Consider the following 22,533-nt stretch of genomic DNA (forward strand, 5'->3'; position numbering starts at 1 on the left):
CACTTTTTGCAATAGTATGTCTCTGCAACCTGAACCCAACCTTATCCTAACCCCAGGGGGCGCTACAACAAACTTAACTGGGGAGTCACAGATGGAACTCATATACATCCATGGTATAAACGTGTGTCAATTTTGCTCGGAACAGAAGGTCGAGGGTTCATCTTTGACATGTTCCTGTATTTCCGCAGTCACTCTGAGAGCAGATCCCGCCCCGTGACGAGCCCACACTTCCTAAATCAGACCTCACAGCTCGCGACAAAAGCCACGAACTGAGTGGGAAGCTGAGAAAAGTGAGTCCGTGGAGGCTTTCGCCTGCGTGAATGGGGAAAGCAGCGCGTCACATGAATGCTGTTGTCACACACACGTAGGCGCGTAGGTTTGTTGTTGGCAGACAAGTTGGGTTTTACCGTAAAACCGAAGAGACCGACGCCGGTTGTGTTGACACCGGATTAACACGGGATAAAACTAAAGTCGTGCTACAAACAACAGCAGCAACAACAGAACAGCGGACGACACACGGGAACGGTTAAAGCACCGTTCGACACGTCCCAGCAGGTAAGCTAACGTTCCAAATAAAAGTTACAGGTGTCGTTTTGAATCTGGGTCAACGTTATCACGTCTCAGCTGTGTCCATGAAGGCAACTCCGTGTTTTATGAAGTTATGCTGCACAGTTGCAGACATTTTATTAGCGACTGTTAGCATTTACTTTGCTTAAAATACTTGAATCATGGGCTAGCTAACTCGTCGGTGGCGTTCACAGACATTTTGGGGGCACAGGTGCCCAAGTTAAAAAAGGGCAGCACAACAGTACAAATGATGTTTCTTACATGATGATTATATCTTAATATATATATAACTGTCATGACCCCGCTTATCACAATGCTAAGTTTTTAATAGTATGTAAGGTAAATACCAGAATATTTAATGTGTTGTAATGTTGATATAAGGTAGTTATGTCATGTCAAGTAGGGCTGAGCATTAATGCGTCGACAGTTTATATTGATTTACTTCACCAAATATTAGGTCTGCAATTAACCATTATTTTCGTAATCAGTTAATCTGTAGTAGTAATAGTAGTTAAAGTAGCAAGTAATCCTTTGTTCCTTAAAATGACAGTTGAAAAATTGAAATTATGTTCTCAAAGAGAGTGTTATCCTCTAACCCCCCAAAAATTCACATTTAAGAAACTGAAATGTCTGAAAACATGTTTTAATTTTTTTTTTAGACCAAACAAACACTTGAACCGCTCAATCTATAGTCAAAATATTTGATGTTTAATTTAGTAGTGATTAGTAATTGATTAATAGAGTACACACTAAGAAATCAAAGTATGAGACTGTACCTAAAAAGGTACAAATGATGTTGCTCCAGTTGTACCTTATCAGGGTACATGCACTGTACCTTTCTCAGTGTGTACCAATCAGCACATTTTTGTCACTAGGGGTGCAGAAAAGTTTCTTTAGTGGTACAAACAAGCAAGTACACATTTTAAAGGTACAGTGATTGTACCCTGATAGGGTACAACTGGAGCGACAAAGCATTTGAACCTTTTTAGGTACAGTCTCGTGTGTTGATTTCTTAGTGTGTAAGTGCTTTAGCCCGACTAAACATATCAAAGATTCAGGTTCAGTGACATGTCTATGTATTAAGTGCACACATTTTTATGTAACATATACAATACTTCGCCTCAACTTTGCAAACATTTTCTATGTATACTAAGTGTTTTTTTTTCTGTGTTATAAGCCCATCACCCAGCCTTAGTTGTGTGTAATGAAGGCATGTATCTCTTCCTTGTCTGTTAATGTTTCTCTAATGCTCTGCTTCATAATACGCTATCTCTTCCTCTCAGTATGTCGGGAATGATGACAGCCAGCACAACAAACTACCTGTGGTCTCTGCAGGATATCCTCGGACAAGGGGCTACAGCGAGTGTATATAAAGCACGCAACAAGGTATATAGTATTATTAACCATCAAAACACACTGCAAAGTTGTTTTTCCACTGAGCTGCTCAGTCACATCACTGCTGCCATTTGTCTCAGATGTTCTTGGCCTACTTTCTGGTTCAAAAGTGACTGCAGGATGTGTGACGAGAGAAGGCTGCGGTTCGTGTGGGTTGGTCCTGAGGTTTTTGATGAGAATGTTTTCAGTGTTATGCTGATGTTAAAGGGAAATTCATGGTCAGTGCTGCTCGAGCTCTGTGTGAGACCTGCTGGCCACATCCTGGTCTCCTGAGGCTACATCCATATTAGTTTATTTTCATTTACAAGTGCATTAAGTCTGCTGTGGATATGCCTGCCATTCATACCACCCCAATGTTTTGGAGCAATGAAAATTTTTTATTTTTGTTTGTTGTGTCCGAGTCAGTCTGGACGGACAGAAACAGAGACCTTTGAAAATTATGCTGCAGTTATCACAGTCACTTTATGAATGGTGTGTGTGTGTATATGTGTGTATATATATATATATATATATATATATATATACACACATATATATACATATATATATATATATATACTGTATATTTCTAGAAAGAAAGACTATGAGGGCAATTCTGATGGCGAGGGAGTGAAGGGACCAAATGGGAGGACCTTAAGGGGGAAATTATTGCTTCCTCTTGTATCTAACCCTAACGTTTGTCTGTCGAAGCTCATGCACGAGTGGCTCTTCTTCACGGTTGCCCCCGGGATCGGGGGCAGCGTCAGACACAGCAACAAAAGCGTCATAAAACCATATTTAACTTTAACAAACACAGACATGCTGCATACCCACAGAAAGGTCAGAAACTCAGCTAGAAGCTAATATAAATCATTCTTATGTCCACGAAACACAGTTAAAACACCGATTGATCAAACGGCAGGAGCGGAAAAAAACGTCACAGCGCACACATTGAAAAGCGGCACCGGAGCGCCAGCGTGATTATGTAAACAAAAAACACATGTGGGCTGGACAGCGGAGAATCTACAGATTCCAGCGGTACAATTTTTATCACTCTACGACCAATATTCACGGATCCAGCCCCAAAATAAGAGCAAAACAACAACTGACTTTCAAGAAATACAACCAGAAATATTGTCTTACCTTTGCTGTTTATCAAAACAAATTATTTCTACCGGAACAAAACCACTTCTAATGAAGAACTACACTTTCCAGCATGCTTTGGGAACAAATCCCGGTCTGATTGATCATTACAGAGCAACATTAGATCGTTCTGATTAGAGAAGGGCGAATGTCCACCCAAATGCGTCATATGCATTTATGTCCTTTTGACTCGCTTATGAAGTGATTGACGTGCATTTGGAGACCGGGGTCAGATTTTACCGATTTAGAGGTTTAAAACAAGCTGTCAATCACCCTAATTGACCGAGGTAAGCCAGACCTATGGCGCTGCGTAACTGAAGGTGCTGCAGAGCCACAGAGTTGTTATTACGCACCTCACAGGGAGCATCGATTTACGGCGAGTTATTATACTTTTTTTTTTTTTTTTTTCAAAACAAGTTCTTTTTAGATCTGTAGTGACATGTAAATAAAATTAAATTGTTTTTTAATAATTTGGTACCTAAGAAATCTCAAATGGCACAGATGGTGCCAAGCTGAGCCAAAAGTGAGAACGCCCAGACATCTCTTTACTAAAACCGCTGTAATTTCACTCTGCTTTATTTCAGCAGCATCAGACGTTGCACAGCTCATGTCCACATGTTGTTACATGACCTCCATGTGTTTTTAAGCTCCTACTGCATATTTTGGTGATATTTGCTGTAAAATGCAATATTTTTTTAGGCGAGAGAAAAAAATCCTTCAGTTATGCTGTGTTCCATGTACATTTACTCTGACACAGTGGCATCTACAGTGAAACTTACACCTCTGGTAGAATCTCACAATTGTTATCTTTATTTTGATACCAAGATAATCCACATAGAGCTTGTAACTGCATAGGTTTACTCTATTTAGTTTGGGCATGTCATTTTCGAGCAGGCACTCCAAAAGGAGGGTCAGGGAAGAAGAGGTTAAAGGCTGCAAGAGTCTCATTTGTAGTCATGACCCTATATATTAGGGAATGAATTCTCGCGGGAATATGTATTGCTCAATATTTTGCAATAGCAAAATGGCCATTGCTGTGGACAAATACATAAAACAGGGACAGCAGAGTTTTACATGAATTCAAAGCTGTTTAAGCCACATGACTGTCTGACAGTTTTGGTATATATGTAGTCATTTTGCATTTTCTAGCAAACAGGAGTATTGTTTACTGGCATCAATTTGATATTTTTATGGTAATAGGATCATTTTTGAGCAAGACATCATATAATGAATAGCTAAGAGGATGCACAAGGAAAATAAGAGGTGCACTGCCCCGTTACCCGGTTTATGGAAGAAAAACAACGTATTTTATATATAAAAGTGTGTGTGTGTGTCTGTGTGTGTGTTTGTACAGAGGTTGGGGGAGCTGGTGGCCGTCAAGGTGTTTAACTTGATGAGCTACAACCGCCCTCATGACGTCCAGATGAGAGAGTTTGAGATGCTGAGGAAGCTCAACCACAGTAATATTGTAAAGCTGCACACTGTAGAAGAGGTAAGGCTCTCACAAATGCAAGGTGTTGAAGAGGATTATATTTGTAATTATGGCAAGTCATATTCTCTCCCACCTTTCGTTTTAGCTGCCGTCTAAGCAGAAGGTACTGGTGATGGAGTATTGTTCAGGAGGAAGTTTGCTGAGTCTGCTCGAGGAACCAGAAAATGCCTTTGGCCTGCCTGAAACGGAGTTCCTCACTGTATTGCAGTGTGTAGGTGGGTGGGTGTATCTGATATTGCTCAGTAATTTCATGTGCTTATATCTGTAACTTGGGTACTGCTCTCTCCATACTATTCAGTGCAGGGGATGAACCACTTGCGTGAGAACGGTGTGGTTCACAGAGACATAAAGCCAGGCAACATCATGCGGCAGGTCGGGGAGGACGGCAAGTCCGTTTATAAACTGACGGACTTCGGAGCAGCAAGAGAGCTGGAGGATGATGAGAAGTTTGTTTCTATCTATGGAACTGAAGAGTATCTGGTGAGATATGCTGTGTTTCCATCATTGTATGGTTCGGAACAATGTGTTTTTGTTTGTTTGGTTGTTTTTCATAAAAAAACAAACTCTACCATTGTTGTAAAATTCACCACCAGTGATGTGATTAACAGCGAACACAACACAATTTTTTTTAAACTGAAAAATGGCTCACAGAGAGATGACGGAACTTGATACTGTTCTTCAAAGTGATTTTGCATTAAGAAGACTGGGCTGCCCTCTAGTGGCAATATGTGCAGATACACTAGGTTTTGAAACAATACAGAACAGTTGTCTAATGTGATATATATGTGCCATAATATAATTTGATTTATTTATACCTCAAATAAATTATACAAAATGCATTTCATTTGAGTAGGCTTCTATCAACAAATGAATATGCAGTGATTGTATAACAACACTTGTGTTTTTGTAGCATCCAGACATGTATGAACGTGCTGTGTTGCGTAAGGCTCACCAAAAATCCTACGGAGTAAGTGTTGACTTGTGGAGTATTGGTGTGACATTTTATCACGCTGCCACTGGGAGTCTCCCCTTTACACCATATGAAGGACCTCGAAGGAACAAGCCAACCATGTAAGTTACATAAACATGTACTGTATATAAAATGATGAAACTGAAACTGTCTGTGTTATTGAAAGTTCAAATTGGCTGATGTAATTGAACTAAAGATCACAGAGAGGTAAATTACTAAAGGTTATTGTTTGGGATTTTAGGATTGTGTGTTTATGTGAGGGATTACAAGTGCCTGGAAACTGTAGTTTGTCAACAGGTGACTCTCTGGCACCTAACTCCATAAAGAAAATTAGCATTTTTAGCTTGTTAGGACGTGAGAGCTGTTAACCTCTTCTTCACGGTTGCCCCCGGTACCGGGGGCGGCATCAGACGCAGCGACAAAAGCGTCATAAAACCATGTCTAACTTTAACAAACACAGACATGCTGCATACCCACAGAAAGTTCAAACTCAGCTAAAAGCTCATATAAACCATTATTATGTTCAAGAAACACAGTTAAAACACCGATGGATCAAACCAGCAGGAGATGGGAAAAAAACATAGAAAAGCAGCACCGGAGCGTCAGCGTGATTATGTAAACAAAGAAAACACGTGTCGACTGGACAGCAGAGGACCCACAGATTCCAGCAGTACCATTTTTATCACTCTACGGCCAAGAATTGACTTTCAAGAAATACAAGCAGAAATGTTGTCTTACCTTCGCTGTTTATCAAAACAAGTTATTTCCTCCGGAACAAAACCACTTCTAATAAAGAACTACACTTTCCAGCATGCTTTGGGAACAAATCCCGCTCTTATTGATCATTACAGAGCGTTTTTATTAGATTGTTCTGATTAGAGAAAGGCGAATGTCTGCACAAATGCTCCATATGCATTTATGTCCTTTTGACTCGCTGATGAAGTGATTCACACGCATTTGGAGACCGGGGTCACTACAGTTCTTTTTAGACCTGTAGTGACATATAAATAACATTAAATGGGTTTTTAATAATTTGGTACCTAAGAAATCTCAAATGGCACAGATGGTGCCAAGCTGAGCCAAAAGAGAGAACGCCTAGACATCTCTTTACTAAAACCTCTGTATTTTCACTCTGCTTCATTTCAGCAGCATCAGACTTTGCACAGCTCATGTCCACATGTTGTTACATGACCTCCATGTGTTTTTAAGCTCCTACTGCATATTTTAAAGGTGATATTTGCTTTAAAATGCAATATTATTTTAGGCGAGAGAAAAAAAAAATCCTTCAGTTATGCTGTGTTCCCTGTAAATTTACTCTGACACAGTGGCATCTACAGTGAAACGTACACCTCTGGTGGAATCTCACAAGTGTTAACCGTAATTTGATACCAAGATAATCCACATAGAGCATGTAACTGCAGAGATTTAGTCTATTTAGTTTGGGCATGTCATTTAAGAGAAGGGACTCCAAAAAGAGGGCCAGGGAAGAAGTGTTTAATCTGATGCTTTCTAGTTTGGATAGTTGAGGCAATCCTCTGACGTAGGACTTCAAACACAAAACTCTAAATAGCAGTGTCACAAACTTCAGTTTCCCGTCAGAAAAGTCTGACAGGAAACTGCATATCACACTGCAAACTCTAAACATAGTACACACTGAAGTAGGTGCAGGTTGAAGTAGGTGTGTCTTTTTAAGTGGCTAAAACCTGTCTTAATTTGTGTCCCTAATTGCTGCCACATTTTTGAATACATTGTGTGTCAAGCTAGTAGGTGGTGTACAGAGCAGGCACAGTGCAGTCAGCACTGTCTGTCAGTCCCTAATATAAACACACTTCAAGCGCGTTGCTCAGGCCGCATTTTATTGTCCACTGAGCAAGAGAGAACATTGACCAAACCTGGACAGGCACAGAGTAAGCTGCAGCTCTAGCTGTAATAAAATTTCACATTAACGACCATCAGTTCTCCTTAATTCTGTAGTGTAACCACTGATAACTATTGACATAATCCAACCATTGTGATTTATTTTGTCTTGTAGTCGAGGAAAAGGATAACATCCATCATAGATGACCAATGAATAGTAATCACTGATTTTCTGTGTTTTGTTGTATAGGTATAAAATAACTACTGAGAAACCTATGGGTGCAATAGCTGGAATACAGCGGGTGGAGGGTGGACCGATTGAGTGGAGCTACCACCTTCCTCACAGCTGCCAACTGTCTCAGTATGTCACCAGTAATATTCTTTATATGAGAACAGAAGCTATGCTTATCTTGACTCATTTTGAATATTGCTCTCCTGTCCCCCTCCATCTGTCTTTGCCCATGTGTGTGTGTGTGACTGTAGAGGTCTGAGGGTGCTGCTGGTTCCAGTGTTGGCAGGTATACTGGAGGCTGACCAGGACAGGTGTTGGGGCTTTGACCAGTTCTTCACTGCCACCACAGACATACTGCAGCGGCAGCCAGTTCACCTCTTTGCTCTGCAGCAGGCCATGGTGCACTTTATCTACATACACCACTACAACACGTACGTCTGCCCAGGCATTTGCCATATGTACCCACAAAAATGGACAGAAGGGAAACATGCAGTACAACTAGCAAATAAAAAAGGTTCCACATATATACACATACTATACTAAGTTAGTATGTATATTAGTATGTATATATTCACAAAAATAATACTTTACTTTGCATTGTAACACATGTAAAATGAGGTGATGCACAGTGGTCACAGGTTATACCAGTTTATAATCTATATAATCATTTAACTTGTTTAATTGACTTGTTCACTTGACTCCACCTAGTGCTACATGAAGTTCTTGTCAGAATATGTGCGCTACGTGACTCAAATTTAATTATGCCTGTAAATAGTTACATAGTTTATGTGAAGGTAGCCGAGGGTGCGCTGTCGAGTGGAAGTGGGTTTAGCCAAAAACATCAGAGTCAGAGTGAATTGATGGACAATAAAATTTAATTTCTGGCTTGAAAGGTGAAAACAAGCATTAGGTGTCCATGGCAAAACTCAAATAAGGCAATAGCAGAAAAAAACCAAAAGGAACAAAAGAAATCAAAATGTCAGAAAACTTCAAATGTCGGCCAAATTGACAATCTGCTAGCCACATAGTACGCAGAGTCACAGTGCTTGACACGCAACATAGACGAGACTAACCACATAGACTAGACGAGGAAACATATATCAGGTGGCCAGCACCATTTACAAATAGAGGGAACATGGAATAATCAAATAACAAATATATAACAGGACAGACTCTGAAACAACCGTACACATTCTTAAATATACATATGCGCAGATTTACAATATAAAACAATACAGTTTGTTTTCCTAAGTTGTAGGAATGACACCGCACAGTGGGGGTTTGATCAAGACCCACCTCATTCCTCCCCATGGTCATTATCGCCGTGGACTAGGCCAATTAGGGTCGGAACCAAATAAATGCGTTCTTGTTTCTGGACAGCTCCCTTTCGCTGCCGGACAGACGCGCCCAGACGGTGGACCACAACCAAACACTTACCACGCGGCATACGTGGTAAGTTGTCTCCGGCTTAATGCTTGTTTTGTGCTCAAGCTTGCGCCCCTGCTTGAGCACATTAATGTCCGCGGCATCGCGGATAATCCCCGGTGTCTCTTCGTCACTAGGTGCTCACTGCACCTGCTCAAGCGGCAACCCCGCATTCCCTTCAGGTGTCGCCGCATGAACGACCGGGCTGTCAACGTCTTTCTTTTTGTGAATGAGTGTGTGTGTGTGTGTGTGTGTCACAGTCCGTGGGGAGGGCTGCTCTGTGCGGTCATGCCATGACCGTCACACCCCCCCACCCCTCTGGTCTCACGCAGGCAGGCGGGAGAGAAAGTCAGCAGTGGCATTGCTCCGCCCAGAGATGTGGCTAATGGTAAAGCGATACGGCTGCATGGACAGGTACCAACAGGTAATCCGTGCGTTTGAGTCCCGCATGCAGTCCACCTGGTCCATGAACCTCTGAAATGTTGCGGGGGCTCCATGCAACCCAAACGGCATCTTGCAGAAATGGAAGAGACCCAAGGGCGTCCGGAACGCAGTCAGTTCCCTGGCAGCAACACTCAGGGGAACCTGCCAGTAACCTTTTGCAAGGTCCAAGGTGGTTACCCACTTTGCAGGACCCAGAGAGTCAATGAGGTCATCAATTCGGGGGGTTTGGTTATTAATCAAATTTAGAGACCGAATTGAGGTACCTGAAGTCAACACAGAACCGGAGGGTCCCATCTTTCTTGGGCACCAACACAACAGGGCTGCACCACTCACTCTTAGATCGTTCAATGATGCCCATGGCCAGCATGTGGTCGACCTCCTTCCTTAACCCAGCAAGAAGACGTTCTGGGATGCAGTAGCTCATGCGGCGGGGTGCCGCACCCTCACACAGGGTGATGTGATGGTTTACCAGCTTGGTATGCCCCTGGCTGTGCCTTGAACAAGGCTGGACCACAGAGATGACAGATGTCCATTTGCTGAGCAGGGGAAAGATGGCTGAGGTCCAGGGTGCCCACTGTTGGTAAGGGTAGGTACTGCTCCTCCACCTCATCCTCCTCTGGCACCTGTCCGATCATGAACACCTCAGCATCTGGTCGTTCCCGCCACTCCTTCAGGAGGTTGATGTGCAAGACCCTTCTGGAGTGTTTTTGCCCCAGCTTGGCGAGCTCATAGGTTGTAGACCCTAACTTACGAATAACCTCATAAGGGCCTTGCCATTTTGCCAATAATTTACTGGAATCACTTGGAAGCATTACCAGCACCTTGTCACCTTCGGCAAAACTCCGAGAGAGGGCTCTCTGGTCATAATAAGACTTTTGACGCCGCTGTGACTGTTCAAGATTCTGTTGCGCCAGTTCCGACATAGTCTTTAGTCTCTCTCTCATCTGCAGAACATATGAGAGGATATTCTGTGGCTGCGGTAAGTCCTCATCTTGCATCCAGGTCTCTTTTAATAGTGCCAGGGGTCCCCGCACTTCACGGCCATACAGCAGCTCGAAAGGTGAAAATCCAGTTGAAGCTTGCGGGACCTCCCGGTACGCAAAGAGGAGATAGGGGAGCCAGTTGTCCCAGTCTGCACCAGTTTCACTCACAAACTTGCGTAACATCTGCTTGAGAGTCTGGTTGAACCGCTCCGTCAGTCCATCGGTCTGTGGATGTTAGGGTGTAGTCCGTATGCCCTTTATCCCTAACAACCCATAGGCCTGCTTAAGGAGCTTGGACATAAAGTTGGACACCTGATCTGTGATTATAGCCCTAGGGAACCCCACCCTTGAAAACAGCTGCACAAGACAGGTGGCTACAGTTCTAGCCTTTACTGCCTTCAGAGCAAAGACCTCAGGGTACCGAGTGGCATAATTGGTGATCACCAACATAAACCGATTCCCAGTTTTACTGTGCTCCAGGGGCCCTACTACATCCATCCATCGTTCAAACGGGGTCCCTACTACCGGAAGAGGTTCTAAGGGGACCTTTGGGGGACATCTGCTGGCGGTTTTCTGGCATTCAGGACACGTTTGGCAAAATTCTGCAATGTCTTTGGCCATATTTGGCCAGTAAAAATAACGGCTGACTCGGGACATGGTCTTCTGTCTGCTTAAATGGCCTGCCCATGGGATTGAATGACCTAGGTCGAGAACAACCCCTCTGACCTTCTGAGGAACTACCATCCTCGCCTCTGTCCCTCCCCCTTTATACAGTACGCCATTTTGAATGGCAAACCACTGTCTTGGAGTCTCTCCCCTGTCTCCGCTGAGCTGCTCTGCCTGAGTCTGCAGGTATAAGGGGCCAGTGTCTGGGTCTTGCTGCTGCATTAGGCTCATCTCGTGGGGAATCCCTTAAAGAACCTCCAAATGCTCCAAACTTCCTCCTGATCCTGAGCACCCCAAACTGGAACTTCTCCCGTCTTTTCTATCTCTTAGTCTTTCTGGTTTTGCCAGGCTGAGCTTCAATGTCTGCCTTATGGAAGGGCAATACAAAAAGCGGTGACTCTACTGGTCTCTTCTTAGCCATGGCCCTTGTCACTGTCATATTGCACTCCCCACCCCCAGACACTAAATCCAGCAGAAGGGGAAAATCCTTGCCCAAAACCAGTGGATATGGTTAAGTATCCACCACCCCAACCTCCAGTAAATAAGTATGTCCCCTAACCTGCACATACATGCTTGCAGTTGGATACACCCTTTTCTCTTCATGAACACATTTCAATTGGGTCATTGCAGCGTAGTTCCGTAGCTGTATTGGGACCAAGTCAGAGGACACTAAGGACTGCATGCTACCCGTATCTACCAGTGCCCTAACTTCCTGCCCATTCAAGACTACAGCATGACAAGGGAGAGCTACAGGCTTCTTAGGGGAACTGGACCTAGGGACTGTGCATATATTAGCTTGGTTGGCTGGGTTATTGGGGCATTTTGGTTTTATATGACCTTCCTGTCCACACTAATAACACACTAGTGTTTTGGAGCCACTCATTCTCGGTGCAAGGCTCTATTTGAATGGACCACCCCTATCAACCACAGACTTACCCTTGCTGCTGGTCTTCCTCACAGGTGGAATCTGTCGGTGGGGTCTATTTGAGTGTCTAACCCCTTTCCACTGAGCGTATGTCCAGGCCTGAGTCCACACCTGGAGATCTGGAGAAACCAAACGCAGGTACTGTTCCAAGAGGATCATCTCCCCAATCTCCTCTTTAGTGCGATGTTGTGGTTGAACCCATCTCTGGTACAGATCACGCAGGCGGACGTAGAGCTCTTTCGGAGTCTCCTCTTCGCCCACTTCAGTTTCTCGGAACTGCAGCCGGCAAGTCTCCGGGTTAATTGATTTCTCAAGTATGGCCTCTTTCAACAGTGCATAAACAAGGGCGTCATCTCGGGAGGGGGGCTAATCAGGAGGGGGGCTAATCTAACTGCCCAGTCAGTTGTCGGCCACTGACACCCCACTGCTATTCTCTCAAACATGACCAAATAGTGTTCAACATCAAATCAGTGTCACTTAAACATTGCAGTCTTGGTTCCCTCTCTATCTGAGCTCTCCCTTGACTACTCACTCGGTGGGTGTAGGCTGATGATGATGGACAACTGCCCATGGCTGAGGTCTGCACTGGTGCCTCCAACGCACCAGCGCCTCTAGCAGCAGCCTCCACAGGTACCTCCGGATCTGGGGTGGTTCTGATGTAAACTTCCCGCTGCAGGAGGCTGAACTGATGTTGAACAGACTTCCATCGAGTCACCTAACGTGCTGCTTCCTGCTCCAGATAAGTATCTCGTGCCTGCTGCCGTGCCATATGGGACCGGAACATATCTCTTAGCTCCTGCAGAAGAGGTATCCTCGGCGACCTGGGCCAGTTCCGGTTCAGGACCACCTTCAAGATCGCCTCCAACGGCCCCACTCTCCTGCGGACCAAGCTTCTTTGCTGTAGTAGCGTCTTTCTTTGGTGGCATCGCATCCCCAGCAGAGGACCACCTGATGATCCACCGGAGAGGCTAAGTGGAAAAATTCACCCGCTCACCAAAAGGGGAAAAAAAAAACTCACTACTGTCCTCTACTGGCCATCCCACCACTGCCACCAGTTGTGAAGGTAGCCGAGGGTGCGCTGTCGAGTGGAAGTGGGTTTAGCCAAAAACATCAGAGTCAGAGTGAATTGATGGACAACAGGACAGACTCTGAAACAACCGTACACGTTCTTAAATATACATATATGCAGATTTACAATATAAACACAATACAGTTTGTTTTCCTAAGTTGTAGAATGACACTGCACAGTGGGGGTTTGATCAAGACCCACCTCATTCCTCCCCATCGTCATAATCGCCGTGGACTAGGCCAATTAGGGTCGGAACCAAATAAATGAGTTCTTGTTTCTGGACGGCTCTTTCGCTGCCGGACAGACTCGCCCAGATGGCGGACCACAACCAAACACTCCCGGCATATGTGGTAAGTTGCGTGCGTGCGTGCGTGTGTGTGCGCGCGCGCGTGTGTGCGTGTGCGCGTGTGTGCGTGTCACAGTCCACGGGGAGGGCTGTGCGGTCATGCTATGACCATCAATGTTTATATGGGTATTGTTTATAGCAGTGTTTCTCAAACATTTCATACAAGTAGTGCATGAGAAAACATTGAGCTCTAACACCATTATGACCAACGTTAAAATACAGTGGTTTAAATAGACCATGAGCCTATAGCGGTTGTTATCGATATAATCATGAATGAGAAAATAATACATCCTCCTCATCCTCACCCACAGGGTGTCGGTCTTCTTCGAGGAGGTTGCATCTCAGACTGGTATAGATGTACAGCAGCAACAGCTGCTGTATCTCGGACATGACCTTCCCCTGGAGGGCAACATGAAGGTCGTCAACCTCCCGCGTACATCACCCACACGGCCCGTCCTACTGCTCAGCTACAGGCCTGAAGCAAACATCAGCCTTCCCTTCAGAGAACGTAAGATAAAGACATGTTTTTGTGAGGTCTGAACCATTTTTCTTTTTCATTCTTTGCTGTTCCCCAATGGAAGTATGAAAGAGTTCTGATCTGAGGTGTTTTCCAATGTCACTTTCCCCTACTCAACACAATGTAACTTGTAAATCACCTGTTTCAGTCTCGTTTCAAAGATCCTTCATTACAGTAGCTCTTTGCAGAATAAAAACAGGTCATACCGTATTTATTTCAAACTTTCATCTAATATCAAACAATTTTCAAACAATTTAGGAATATTGCCAAAGGAAAGCATTTCCTTTCTTGAGTTGACCTTAAAAAGGTTGTCCATGCTTTTATCTCTTCACTTAACTCTCTGTAGACGAGAGATCATTCAAAAGGCCAGCTCTCATCTACAACTAGTCCAAAATCCAGCTGCTAGACTTTTAACACAGTAGAGACAAGACCATATCACTCCCATCCTTGCAGTGATTAGCTGGCTTCCTATTGAATTTAAAATTGTGCTAATTTAAGGCAAAACATGGTCTTGCAACTTCACATGATTGAATCCCTTGCACCTAAGCTCCTCAGGCATGACTCTAATTACTGTTCCAACTTACTGGTCACTTTCAGGCTTATTCTGTTATAATTTCTTGTCCTTACACTCCGGAAGTCATACAATGGTATGCAAAAGTTTGGGCACCCCTGTACATTTTCATGATTTTCCTTTATAAATCATTGGTTGTTTAAATAGGACAGTTCAGTTAAATACATTTACATTTACATTTAGGGCATTTAGCAGACGCTTTTGTCCAAAGCGACTTACAATAATTACATTTGTCACCAGAAAGAAACCGCAGCATATCTCTGTTGATAAAGTAGAAAAGATAGAAACAATATTCAAGTTCTCATCAGAGCAAAGTAGCAGCTATTTATCGAGGATACTTTCCATAAGTGCTATGATACAAGTTTTTTGTGGGGGAGGGGGTTGGGAGGTTAGTGCTATGTAGGGTCGAGGTGAAGTCTGAACAAGTGAGTCTTGAGTCTTTTGTGAAAGATGGCGAGCGATTCTGCTGTCCTGACGTTGGTCGGAAGTTTGTTCCACCACTGAGGTGGAAGAAAGAAGAGTCGGGACTTCGTTGTGCGGCCTTTGTTTGCTCTCAGGGATGGCGGTACCAGCCGGCCCGGCTGATGTAGTAGAGCGAAGTGCTCGCACTGGGGTCTAGTCTGATCAGTGTTTGCAGTTCGGTTGATGGCCTTGAAAGCCAGCACCATGGTCTTTAAATCTGATGTGGGCCGCAACAGGAAGCCAGTGGAGGTCACGGAGGAGGGGGGTCACATGGGAGAATTTGAGTAGATTGAAAAACGAGATGCGCTGCAGCATTCTGGATATGTTGCAACGGTTCAGTCGCAGAGGCTGGGAGTCCAGCCAATAGCGAGTTGCAGTAGTCGAGGCGGGAGATGACCAGGGATTGAACCAGGAGTTGCGTTGCTTCCTTTGTGAGGAGGGGCCAGATCCTGCGGATGTTTTAGATGGCAAATCTGCAGGATCGGGCCACCGCCGTGATGTTGGGGGTGCAGGAGTCCCTGCACCCCCATCGAGGATTATCGAGGATTACACCCAGATTCTTTGCAGGTGATGATGGCGATACATCGACGTCTTCAACAGTGACCGACAGGTCCATGTGAGGGCAGTCTTTTCCCGGGATGAAGAGTTCAGTTTTACCAAGGTTGAGCTTGAGATGATGAGCAGTTGTCCAAGTGGAAATGTCTGCCAGACATTCCGAGATGTGCGTGGCAACATGGGTGTTGGAGGATGGGGGGAAGGAGAGGAACAGCTGGGTGTCATCAGCTTAACAGTGGTAAGAGATCCATGTGATGTGATTGCAGAGCCTAGTGATCTAGTGTATAGTGAAAACAGAAGCGGTCCTAGTACTGAGCCTTGAGGGACACCAGTATCCAGTGAGCAGGGTTTAGACAAGGAGCCATTCCACGTGACCTGAAAGGTGCGTTCTGTCAGGTATGATGTGAACCAGGTTAGGGCAGAGCCGGTAACGCCAAATTTGGCCAGAGTGGAGAGGAGGATATGGTGGTTGACTGTGTCAAACGCGTCATGACTGTGTCGAGCAGGATAAGGACCGAAGAGTGGGACGAGGCTCTGGCGGCCCGGGGGAACTCAGTCACTGTGAGGAGGGCCGTCTCAGTGGAGTGAGCCGTCCTGAAGCCTGACTGATTAGGGTCAAGGAGGTCGTTTTGTGAAAGGTAAGAAGACAGTTGGTTGAAGACAGCACGTTCCAGGGTTTTTGAGAGGAACAAGAGAGGAGATACAGGTCTGTAGTTTTGAGTATCGGCTGGGTCTAGAGTGGGTTTCTTTAGGAGTGGCTGTAGCTGTCTTGAAAGGAGCTGGAATACGGTCAGAAGTGAGGATGGAGTTGATCAGGGTGGTGAGGAGAGGCAAGATGTCGTGCGAGATGCTTTGGAGAAGAGGGGAGGGAATCGGGTCGAGTGAACAGGTGGTGGCACGGTTAGATGTCACTAGTGTGTGAACATCTTCAGAGGGGAGAGGGCTGAAGCAGGTAAGGCTGACATAGGTGAGGGTTGGGGGAGGTGCTATCTGGGAGGGCGTCGCAGTAAATGAGGAACTGATATCTCTTACTTTCTTCGTAATGTAAGTTGCAAAGTCATCAGCAATGAGGGAGGATGGAGGGGGAGCGGTGGGAGGGGTGAGGAGGGAAGAGAATATGGAGAATAGTTTCCTGGGGTTGGAGGCAGAGGAGTTGATCTTTGACAGGTAGAAGGGAGATTTGGCTGCTGAAACCGTTGAAGAAAAGTCAGACAGGAGGTGGTGATAGTGAGAAAGGTCATCTGGATGATGTGATTTTTTCCATTTTCTCCCTGCCGATCGTAACACCGTTCTGTTGGTTCGTAGCATTTCAGACAGCCAGGGAGGGGGGGGAGATGATCTAGCCGGTCGTGAGATGAGGGGACAGAGAGTGTTTAAAGAGGAGGAGAGGGAGGACAACAGAGTTGAGGAGGCTTCCTCGGTGGACAGCTGAGAGAACTGTTCTGTGGACGGCAGCGAGAAAAGAACAGTTGCGGAGAGAGTGGAGGGAGAGAGGGATTTTAGATTGCGGCGGGTAGCGATCATGCAAGGGGTAGGGGCGAGGACAGCAGCGGACTTCAAGGGGAGAGAAAAACCAACAAAGTGGTGGTCCGACACAGTGAGCGGGGTAACAGAGAGTGCTGAGGTACTACAGGACCTTGTGAAGACAAGGTCCAGTTGGTTCCCGGCCCGGTGGGTGGGTGGAGAGGGGTAAAGTGTGAGGTCAAATGTGGAAAAGAAGCTGATGAATTCAGATGGGCGCGTTATTTAGACTTCCTCGACAGACTCCCGCAGAGAGACTCCCCAAGTCTTTGTTCAGCAGTCTTCGTTCAACTGACCTGGTGCTTCAATGTATCTTCATTGTTTTCTGACGGTCCCTGAACGCGTCATGATTCGGTAGGTGCTCAGTTGATCTTTGTGCGAACGAAGCGCAGCGGCAGCAGCCAGCAACAAGGCGAGCAAACACTCACAGGGAGCCACTCCCAGGGTGACGGAGGAGACCGCGCTCCAAGCCGGAAAAAAAAACCGCTCACACGCCAAAACATCTCCAGTTCAGTTTGATGGTTTGCCCCTGGCACAACTTAGAAGGATACTTTCCATAAGTATTGTCACTGACTTGTCCACAACTTTGTCACTGATTCCTGGACGTTGTTCTCCAGAATCTACTGATATTGCAGACTTTCTATATTTCACTTCTCAATTATCACTGTGTTTGTCTCCTATATGATATATTAAACTGAAATTTCTTATCCAAACAACCAATGAATTATAAAGGAAAATCAGGAAAATACAGGGTAGCCCAAACTTTTGCATATCACTGTATTTCCATTATCTGTTTTTGTTGTTTCATGAAAACAAAATATACTATACACTCAAGAGAGAAGGATCAAAGATAGACACATATTTCTTATATCAAATCAAACTGCCTTTCTGCCACAGGCACAAATGAAATACATTGAAGTGTCTCTGTGGTGTAGTGTGAATGGATCAGTCTGTTCCTGAATGAGATGATGATGTGCTAAAAGCATCACAGTCAATACTTCATACACATAGCTGTATCATTCACTTTCACATTCATTTGTTGATTTTGTGACGATGAAGTCTGCTAACACTTTTTTCATGTTTTACCTGTTTTGCGCCCTCTTTGGCCGTGGTGGACCACAATTATTCACATACATTTCCTAATATCCAGGAACATGGATCACTTCCACAATTCATGTTGTTTTCTTCTCTTCATTGCAGCAGACACTCCTGTCATCCCGTCCAGGTTTGACGTCATGGCAGACTACAATTTTTCCAAGGTTTTGTACTGCTGCTGCTGTCTTCATTGTTTATTTTTCAACTGTGTACACTGTGCACTACAAGGGTGCAACCCAGTATTCATCAACTTCTTTAAACCATTTGTGTCTCTAGGTAATAGTAGGAGTGGTCCACCAGTATCTGAGGATAGTTCGGTTGCTACACACTCACCGGGAACTGCTACTGCAAGGATACTACAGCTACATGTGAACAACACTCCTGCTAAAATGACTACATTTAAATACCTCACAGTTTATGATGACTGAAATTCTTCAGTTCTCTATTTGACTCTCTCTCATTCATCCTCAGGATGAAGTTGCGCAAAGAGTGTGGAGAAGCCATTCACAGTATTGCGATGATCACCATTAGACTGCAGTCCTGCCTCAGCTTACAACACAGAAATCACACTTTGTAAGTTCTTCTACACAAATGACACATTGGCACACATTGACCTGGTATTAACATCTGTAATCGGCATCATCTAATTCAGGGGAGTCCAAACTAAGGAGACCCCTCCAACCTTCATACTTCTGCGTTGTGGTGAAGGATACACGCTGCAATTTCCCGCCCGATCAGTAGGGGTCGCTGCGCAAGGTTGTTGTGCTTCTGGCTACAGTGAGCAATGGCGTCCGAGAGAGAAAGACTGTTGTTGTGGAAACAGTGGCCGTTTCTCACTTTTCTGTGTCACAGAACGCAGTTTTAAGATAATTTGATGCAAGAAATTGGCCATTTAGAGTCTAAGCATGTGCTGTGTGCATTAAGATATAACGTATTTATAGTTTGGCAGCGACATTGTCGGCGGTGATCAGCTCCGCCTCTGTGGACGCTCGGTGCACACTGTGAGCAGGCACAGAGCAGCTTAGCTCGGCTCCTGAGGACCAATCACAGCTCTTGCCGTCTCCGTTGTCCCTTGACGGAGTGACGGACACTTAAAAAATATTTTGTGCAATCGGAGACGACGCAGAGGCTCTCTGACAGCCTCTCCGTTGACGCAGAGGGCTCTGCGTAATCTACATAGAGCACTTTACTTAAGACACATCCTGTCAATGCATGAACGTAATCTGTCCTCAGGATGGATTACAGAGTGCCTCCTCAACTGACGTCCTCTGACTACAGTATTTTTATATTTGTCAGAGCCCATACATTGGATTATTTGTAACCATCGGCATAATAATAACCCTGTTCGACACATGAGTTTTTTTTTCCTAAAGGTTAAAATCTTTATTCATGTAAGAGCCGCGTAAGTAGTACTTAAAGCCAATCAAATCTGTTTGTTCATGCTATCGTTCTACAATCTACATGTCCCTGATACACACACACACAATGGACACGATACAACATTTTTACACCATATCTGAAAAGATTCTGGTGTCATTTGTTGATAGCGAAAACCATTAATTTATATCATGTTGGTCATACTGTAATGTAAATAATCCAGTGCCTCTCAAATAATTTCAATTTATTTCTAGTTGACAACATTATGGTATATATGGTATTAACCACATTTTTCTATTTTTTTTTTTATTTCCTTTTCTCCTCCCATGTGCTTCTCAGTGGCTACTGTACCTCAGAAAACCAAGGCTCAGCTGATCACAGTCGAAAGCTGCAGCTGGTGAGTGTCATAAGGAAGCAACTACAATTACAGAGACGAGAATGTGACACATTTCTTTATCAGTTATTAGGTTCATTGAGCTATAGATACTTGAGTAATTTATTACAATAGTCCTGCAATGTAACATGCCGAATTATACATTTACAAAGAACTTACAAATTAGTGTAGAATAATCACATTACATTGGTATTTATAGTTACAACAATGCTAAATAGTCACAATAACCACAGTCACAGTTCACTCTCATGATCACTCTCACAATCAATATTCCTCATTTCAAAATAAATGCGTTTATCATAATTGTTATGGCTTGTTATTTCTTAAAATAGCGGTTGTGTTTAGAGTCTGTTATTACTCTCTGTACAGGTCCATGAGCACCTACCTGTATACACTGCAGGCATCCATGAGTTTCAGAGCCGACTGGACCAGCTGCAGATAGAACAGGCCAAGTTAGCAGAGGCCCTGGCCAATGACAAGAGGTAGTGTGGGCAAGCCCTAGGGGTGTAAATATATGTTTATTTGTGTTGTACTTCATTGGCATGGATGTCAAGGTTCAGTGCATGCAGGTATAAGATGAGTGCATCTAACTCTTATTGTGTTTATTACAGAATGTACAATAACAAAAGTACCCACAATCCAAATCCAGGGAGGTTATAGCTCTTCTACAGTTCTATGGAGAGAATTTTGTTCCTTTATTATTCAATCAAATAGAATAGATTTGAAACCAAAAAAAGAGATTTGAGAGCAAAAAACAGCAAGTGGCAATGTTTGTAAGTAAAAACATAACACAACCCCAACAACAACAACACAAGTAATGAATTATGATGCCCTGCTGCTGCAAGCACACTGACTAGCAGCAACATGGTTGTCTCTGCTAGTCACAGCCTTAGCAGAGTCGCCACTGAACGTGGTGCCAGTTTCCACCGGACTACCGATGGAGCCGGGACCTGCTGCCGGGAGCCGGGAGTCCGCTACTCCTCCTGGCTCAAGCTCCCGGCGGCATTCCGCGACACAGTGGAAAATGGCACCGCGTTCAGTGGTAGTTTAGTTATCCACGGTGGTACTGTTGTGTATAAACCATGACGTTTTGGCACCGAGAGTACCATGCAACACTAAATGTTTTTATCACAGTCCTACTTTGTAGCAGCACAGCACAAGGGAGAAGTTTGTGTGATGAGAAAGACGGAGCCGGTGCTGGAGTCAGGTCAAACCAACCAATAGAAACTCTTCTCCCATCCACCAGCGAAGGCCCCGCCCATCAAGTGCTGTTGAATTTGAAACCAAAACTTTTGAAGTTGCAAACAAAGAGAACTGATTTGCAAACAAAATTTTGTAACTCGTAAGCAAAGTTTTTTTAACTTGAAAGCAAAGAGAACTGATTTAGCAAAATGGTTGTATGTTTTTACTAACAAACATTAGTTTTGATTGAATTTGAAGAAATTAGTGATGTCACGGTTAACGGTGTAACGGTAAACCGCAATAAAAATTTTGACGATAATAATTACCGTCTTCATTTCAAAAAAAAATATTATCTCGGTGAATAACCGCGCCCGCGGTGTAGGCACCGTGAGCCTTTCCAGCGTCTCCGTCTGCTGAAGTTGCCGCACAGGTGCACTCTGTAGCCTACAACCTGATGTTCAAACTTTATCGAAGCTCGAATCATGGCCGAAGGAGGAGACGACAGCCCTCAGGACATAATATACGTATATGAAAACTCACCCATAACAGTATAGCGCGGTGCTGGCGTCACGTCATCATCTCAGACAACTACCGTGTGTGTCCTGCTCTCTTTCAGCCGCTGAATAATCCACCTGGTTGTTGTTTTTGTGACGGTGAAGTCTGCTAACACGTTAGCATAAAGATCACTAGCTTAAAATGCTAACAGTCCACACACCAGCAGTCTCTGTGCTTTCGCTGTCATTGTGAAGATGTTCAGCCACAGACAATTAGTGTCATGTTCTCCTTGTCTTCCTTTGTCAAACAAAGCTTTGATGATGACTGCTTTGATGACAATCACGCTTTAATTTCGCACTGCACACACACACACACACACACACACACACACACACACACACACACACACACACACACACACGCACTGCACACATAAGCACAGGAAAGTTCTAATCACTATCTCTCCCCTCTCCCTCGCTCTCTGTACTGCATATTAATTAGCCATGTGTATTCTCCGTGATCGTCAGCTGATTGACTGAAAAAGCAACAAAAGCTCTGGAATGTTAGATTGCCACACCCAAAGTGATTCACAGCCATAAAACAGGAGTGATTCACAGCCATAAAACAACCTAAATTCAAACACAAATTTTATGGTTTTAAGACCCACAATACTGTGTCAATAATGTTAACATGATAGTACAGCTGCAGCGCCCACCGCCAGCATATTAAAAATGCATAGCTTTTAGGACTATCAATGCTTTCTGAACATATTCACACACTTTTTAAAAAAATACCGCGATAATACCAATAACCGAGATAATTTTGGTCACAATAACCGTGAGGTTCAATTTTCATACCGTGACATCCCTAG

General features: G+C 44.3%; 1 protein-coding gene across 2 annotated transcripts in view; it reads left to right on the top strand.

The window, feature by feature from the left end:
* The first annotated feature begins 287 nt into the window (after positions 1 to 287).
* ikbke (inhibitor of nuclear factor kappa B kinase subunit epsilon) overlaps positions 288 to 22,533 on the top strand; it is a 28,246-nt gene continuing 6,000 nt past the window's right edge. The window contains exons 1-15 of one of the 2 annotated variants that reach the window (XM_083888703.1): positions 288 to 555; positions 1,851 to 1,953; positions 4,439 to 4,576; positions 4,662 to 4,791; positions 4,875 to 5,056; positions 5,487 to 5,647; positions 7,654 to 7,764; positions 7,887 to 8,066; positions 9,016 to 9,087; positions 13,805 to 14,001; positions 18,320 to 18,378; positions 18,491 to 18,582; positions 18,686 to 18,787; positions 19,931 to 19,988; positions 20,355 to 20,467. In XM_083888703.1, the coding sequence (XP_083744829.1) occupies positions 1,852 to 1,953; positions 4,439 to 4,576; positions 4,662 to 4,791; positions 4,875 to 5,056; positions 5,487 to 5,647; positions 7,654 to 7,764; positions 7,887 to 8,066; positions 9,016 to 9,087; positions 13,805 to 14,001; positions 18,320 to 18,378; positions 18,491 to 18,582; positions 18,686 to 18,787; positions 19,931 to 19,988; positions 20,355 to 20,467 (1,697 nt within the window). In that variant the 5' untranslated portion in view covers positions 288 to 555; position 1,851. The remainder of the gene's footprint in view (positions 556 to 1,850; positions 1,954 to 4,438; positions 4,577 to 4,661; positions 4,792 to 4,874; positions 5,057 to 5,486; positions 5,648 to 7,653; positions 7,765 to 7,886; positions 8,067 to 9,015; positions 9,088 to 13,804; positions 14,002 to 18,319; positions 18,379 to 18,490; positions 18,583 to 18,685; positions 18,788 to 19,930; positions 19,989 to 20,354; positions 20,468 to 22,533) is intronic. The other variant, XM_083888704.1, reaches the window with a different exon arrangement.

This window comes from Microchirus variegatus (genome assembly GCF_963457635.1).
Source record: "Microchirus variegatus genome assembly, chromosome: 4".
Taxonomy (NCBI): Eukaryota; Metazoa; Chordata; class Actinopteri; order Pleuronectiformes; family Soleidae; genus Microchirus; species Microchirus variegatus.